This window comes from Abramis brama, assembly GCF_963993115.1.
Source record: "Abramis brama genome assembly, chromosome: 5".
NCBI classification, from domain to species: Eukaryota; Metazoa; Chordata; class Actinopteri; order Cypriniformes; family Leuciscidae; genus Abramis; species Abramis brama.
In genome coordinates, this window is record NC_139967.1 from 17,911,173 (window position 1) to 17,916,172 (window position 5,000).

Genomic DNA, 5,000 nt, shown 5'->3' on the forward strand with positions numbered 1-5,000 from the left:
ATTTGCCAATCATGAGGTAGTCTATTGATTGTCATCCATTGTTTCTTTTGCTAAATACATCCCAAAGAATATAATGTTTTGTTTTAAGAATATTGACCATTATTTAGCATATCATTTACCATTGTTGATGCCAAATATTTGCTACAGAAAGTCATCTATAGAAAATAAAACATACCATTATCACTACATTCATATGTATCTGTATAACTATATTAATAATTTCTAAAATATAATTAAGTTATATGGATACATTTTATAGTACAATGTAATTGGTATCTATATAGGTTAATACTTTGAACACTGATATATTTAATTATAATGTTGAAAGATTACTAATTAATAATTATGTTATCATATACTGACTTTTTTGGCTTTGGTGGATTTGTAACTTTCTGTCTCTTTGTTTGAAGACCCTGCGAGTGATGTACCCTTACGTGCCTCAGAATGATGATGAACTGGAGCTGGTGACCAGTGACTTCATCTTCATGTCGTCTATAGAACAGACCACTGCCAGTGAGGGCTGGGTCTACGGGACTTCGATGAGCACAGGGTTATCTGGGCTACTGCCAGAAAATTACGTCAGTAGGGCAGACGAGTGTGACACTTGGGTCTTTCATGGGTAAGATGGATCATGAAGCAACTAAAGCTGATTGCAGACTACCGGTCAAAAGTAAAAAAAAAAAAAAAAAATGAAAGAAGTGAATACTTCAGTTCAGCAATGATGCTTTTAATTGATGTGACAGTAAAGCCATTTAAAATGTGACAAAATATGTCTATTTCAAATAAAAGCTGTTCTTATTAAAAATAACAAGTTTAGAGTAGTTTAATGTCGAGCTCTAATGATGACAGTATGCTATATCTAAAAGAATCTGCATCTCTTTACCTCCATCTCATTATCTCCTTTTTTCAGGTCTTTCTCTTTCCTTAATGGAACCCTCCCAACCAATATCAGAGGTGCAATGGGTGGGATTTTTTTTGACCCACACTTGGATGATCGTCTCCTTGACGACCCCATGCCATTGGATGCCTCCGGTCTTAGCGTCATATGTCAGCCTATGCAGGTAAACCACTTATCAGGGATGTGATTTTTCCGTATTTGTACAGATTTCTGTTTTTTTTCCACCCTGAAAAGTATGACCCAAGTGAGTTGCGTAAATCTGAGAAAAAATGGGGGGTGGGGGTGGTGCTTTTTACTGTATGATGATTGAAATCAGGAAATGGCACTGGAGGCGGTCATATGCAAATGATTGGATCTAGGTGATGTCACCTTGCCCCGTAAGATCCACAACGAGCCGTATTTGGAGATTGATTAAACAAATGCTGCTTTTATAAAACTTGCAGAAAGTTTTAATGGTACAAAGACCTCTTATATGCCAAATGATCGAGGCAAATTTGGTTTCTCATGTCATCACTCCTTTTATCACTCCATATCTGACATCACACAGTTGTTAAATTAACTGCAAAATGTTACGTTTTCAAATAAATTTACTTCATGCACATTCTGACAGCGTTGCACAAGCTCACGGTGCCATCTGCGGGACACCCGTAGCATGTTAGCCAGGGTTCAAAGCGCAACATGAGCCAACCAACTTCCCAAATGTCATGAGAATCGTTTATCTGATGTTGTCAACAAAGAGAAGCGAAAAGGTCTCCCTGTGGTTTTCCGGCAAAATAAAAGCTCAACGGTTTAACGTTTGAAAGCAAAGAAATTAAGACAACCATAAATGTTTGTAATGTAATTTTACTGTTGTTCTGTAAATTAAAATAAAAACTAAATAAAAATGATAATAATAATTATTTTCATTGTTATTAATAAGAATAATAACAATTATATTAGTACTTATATTATAACATATTATATTACAATATATAATATTTTTATCATGATTAAATACTCATACTTTTTATTTTACAGTACAATAGAATGTATTATTACAATATAAGATATATCTTTATTAATTTTATTAATAATAATTCCCGGGGATGGGGCGTTTTCCTTCTTTTTTGTCTTTAGCAATGCCTGATCACATGCCTGACTTTAAGATCTTGTGTTAATGTGACAGAATATGAAAGCTTTTTCATGTATAATGTTTTATTCAAAATGATTTGTTTTAGGTCCTACGACCCAATCAGTCTCGGTTGCCTAAGAGAACGTTGTTTGTGTGTCGCCATGGTGAGAGAATGGACGTAGTGTTTGGGAAACACTGGATCACTCAGTGCTTTGATGCCAAAGGTCTGATTTTCAATTTTCCAAAACAGTTTTTTGTAGTTGTTCCCACAAGCAGGAAAAAGCTTGTTATATTTCAGCGAGTTTTAAATATTTCTCTAAAATATTTCATCAGCTATAAATCGACAAATATATACTATATCCAGAAGGAAATTTATTGGCCAAAATGTTGATGTTTAATTTCTGGATGTGTACTCATTTGTCTATGTTTGTGTATATTGAGCAGGTCGGTATGTGCGGTCAAACCTCAATATGCCGCCGAGTCTCCCAGCGAGGAGTGGGGGGTACAGGGACTATGATAAGGACTGCCCTATCACTGTGTTCGGATCAACGCAGGCTCGGCTAGTTGGTCAGTCCCTCATCATTGTTAAATACATATTAAGAGCAAGATCACATGAATTCCTTTCTATTTTATATTATAATGGCATTAAATGTGCCATTTCTGCCCCACTACCTGGACTAGCATGAGTTTATGTGTGATTTGTTTCACAGGGGAGGCTCTTCTAGAAAGTAATTCAGTGGTAGACTTTGTATACTGTTCTCCATCTCTGCGCTGTGTGCAAACAGCTCATAATATCCTCAGAGGTAAAATAGCACCTACGTCGCTCTTTCATCTTTCTTTTGTTTCTTCATGAATTGGTTTCTACTTTTTTTAGCCATGCCCATTTACATCCATAAAGCAATTCTTCCCATGTGCCTCATTCGCTGTTATGGACTGTATGTCTCAGGTCTTCAAAAGGATGGCAAGACTAAGATCAGAGTTGAGCCGGGCTTGTTTGAGTGGACTAAATGGGTGTCGGGAACCTCATTACCCGCCTGGATCCCTCTTGCAGACCTGGCAGCTGCTAACCTTAGTGTGGATACAACGTACAGGTATTTTATTAGACATCAATGTACCATCCATCCTTTTTTGCTACACTTTTTGATTTTAATGTTGCTTTTTGATAGCATTATTTATCGTTTTATGGCTCCGTTTGATTTCATAAATAACTTCCTGTAGTGAATGGAATTATTAAGTTGCCTTGTTCCCCTGCAGACCTCATATACCCATCGGTAAACTGGCCGTGTCCGAGTCCTATGAAACTTACATCAGTCGCAGCTTCCAAGTGACTCGTGAAATTCTGTCAGAGTGCAATAACCTGGGTAGGTCATGAGTGCAGTTACTTTTGCTAAAATATATTTTTTGTTTGTTTGTTTGAATCTCTACTGATCTAAATGTCTTATGCTTCAAGAAGTTTTATATTTACCATGTTGTACTGGTGTCCAACAGGAAATACAGTGCTGATTGTGGCCCATGCTTCCTCTCTTGAGGCTTGTACGAGGCAGATACAGGGTCTGACCCCACAGAACTCTAAAGACTTTGTGCAAGTGGTCAGAAAGGTCAGATTTCTTATGCATTTTTTTTTTAATATTCAGTTTTTCCCTTTTTTTGTATAAATACATTACAGATGTGAATATTGACTAGTTGAAAATAAATAAATAAATAAATATATATATATATATATATATATATATGTGTGCATATGTGTATATAATATATATATATATATATATATATATATATATATATATATATACAGTGAGGAAAATAAGTATTTGAACACCCTGCTATTTTGCAAGTTCTCCCACTTAGAAATCATGGAGGGGTCTGAAATTGTCATCGTAGGTGCATGTCCACTGTGAGAGACATAATCTAAAAAAAAAAAAATCCAGAAATCACAATGTATGATTTTTTAACTATTTATTTGTATGATACAGCTGCAAATAAGTATTTGAACACCTGTCTATCAGCTAGAATTCTGACCCTCAAAGACCTGTTAGTCTGCCTTTAAAATGTCCACCTCCACTCCATTTATTATCCTAAATTAGATGCACCTGTTTGAGGTCGTTAGCTGCATAAAGACACCTGTCCACCCCATACAATCAGTAAGAATCCAACTACTAACATGGCCAAGACCAAAGAGCTGTCCAAAGACACTAGAGACAAAATTGTACACCTCCACAAGGCTGGAAAGGGCTACGGGGAAATTGCCAAGCAGCTTGGTGAAAAAAGGTCCACTGTTGGAGCAATCATTAGAAAATGGAAGAAGCTAAACATGACTGTCAATCTCCCTCGGACTGGGGCTCCATGCAAGATCTCACCTCGTGGGGTCTCAATGATCCTAAGAAAGGTGAGAAATCAGCCCAGAACTACACAGGAGGAGCTGGTCAATGACCTGAAAAGAGCTGGGACCACCGTTTCCAAGGTTACTGTTGGTAATACACTAAGACGTCATGGTTTGAAATCATGCATGGCACAGAAGGTTCCCCTGCTTAAACCAACACATGTCAAGGCCCGTCTTAAGTTTGCCAATGACCATTTGGATGATCCAGAGGAGTCATGGGAGAAAGTCATGTGGTCAGATGAGACCAAAATAGAACTTTTTGGTCATAATTCCACTAAACGTGTTTGGAGAATGAATGGGTGTACCATCCCAAGAACACCATCCCTACTGTGAAGCATGGGGGTGGTAGCATCATGCTTTGGGGGTGTTTTTCTGCACATGGGACAGGGCGACTGCACTGTATTAAGGAGAGGATGACCATGTATTGCGGGGCCATGTATTGCGAGATTTTGGGGAACAACCTCCTTCCCTCAGTTAGAGCATTGAAGATGGGTCGAGGCTGGGTCTTCCAACATGACAATGACCCGAAGCACACAGCCAGGATAACCAAGGAGTGGCTCTGTAAGAAGCATATCAAGGTTCTGGCGTGGCCTAGCCAGTCTCCAGAC

General features: G+C 37.8%; 1 protein-coding gene across 1 annotated transcript in view; it reads left to right on the plus strand.

Annotated features, from left to right (window-relative positions):
• Window positions 1-5,000, plus strand: part of ubash3ba (ubiquitin associated and SH3 domain containing Ba) — a 27,857-nt gene that overhangs the window by 19,919 nt on the left and 2,938 nt on the right. The window contains exons 4-12 of the mRNA XM_084115510.1: window positions 2-16; window positions 411-619; window positions 911-1,061; window positions 2,116-2,233; window positions 2,454-2,576; window positions 2,720-2,812; window positions 2,956-3,100; window positions 3,264-3,370; window positions 3,498-3,607. Coding sequence (XP_083971636.1) covers window positions 2-16; window positions 411-619; window positions 911-1,061; window positions 2,116-2,233; window positions 2,454-2,576; window positions 2,720-2,812; window positions 2,956-3,100; window positions 3,264-3,370; window positions 3,498-3,607 — 1,071 coding nt within the window. The remainder of the gene's footprint in view (window position 1; window positions 17-410; window positions 620-910; window positions 1,062-2,115; window positions 2,234-2,453; window positions 2,577-2,719; window positions 2,813-2,955; window positions 3,101-3,263; window positions 3,371-3,497; window positions 3,608-5,000) is intronic.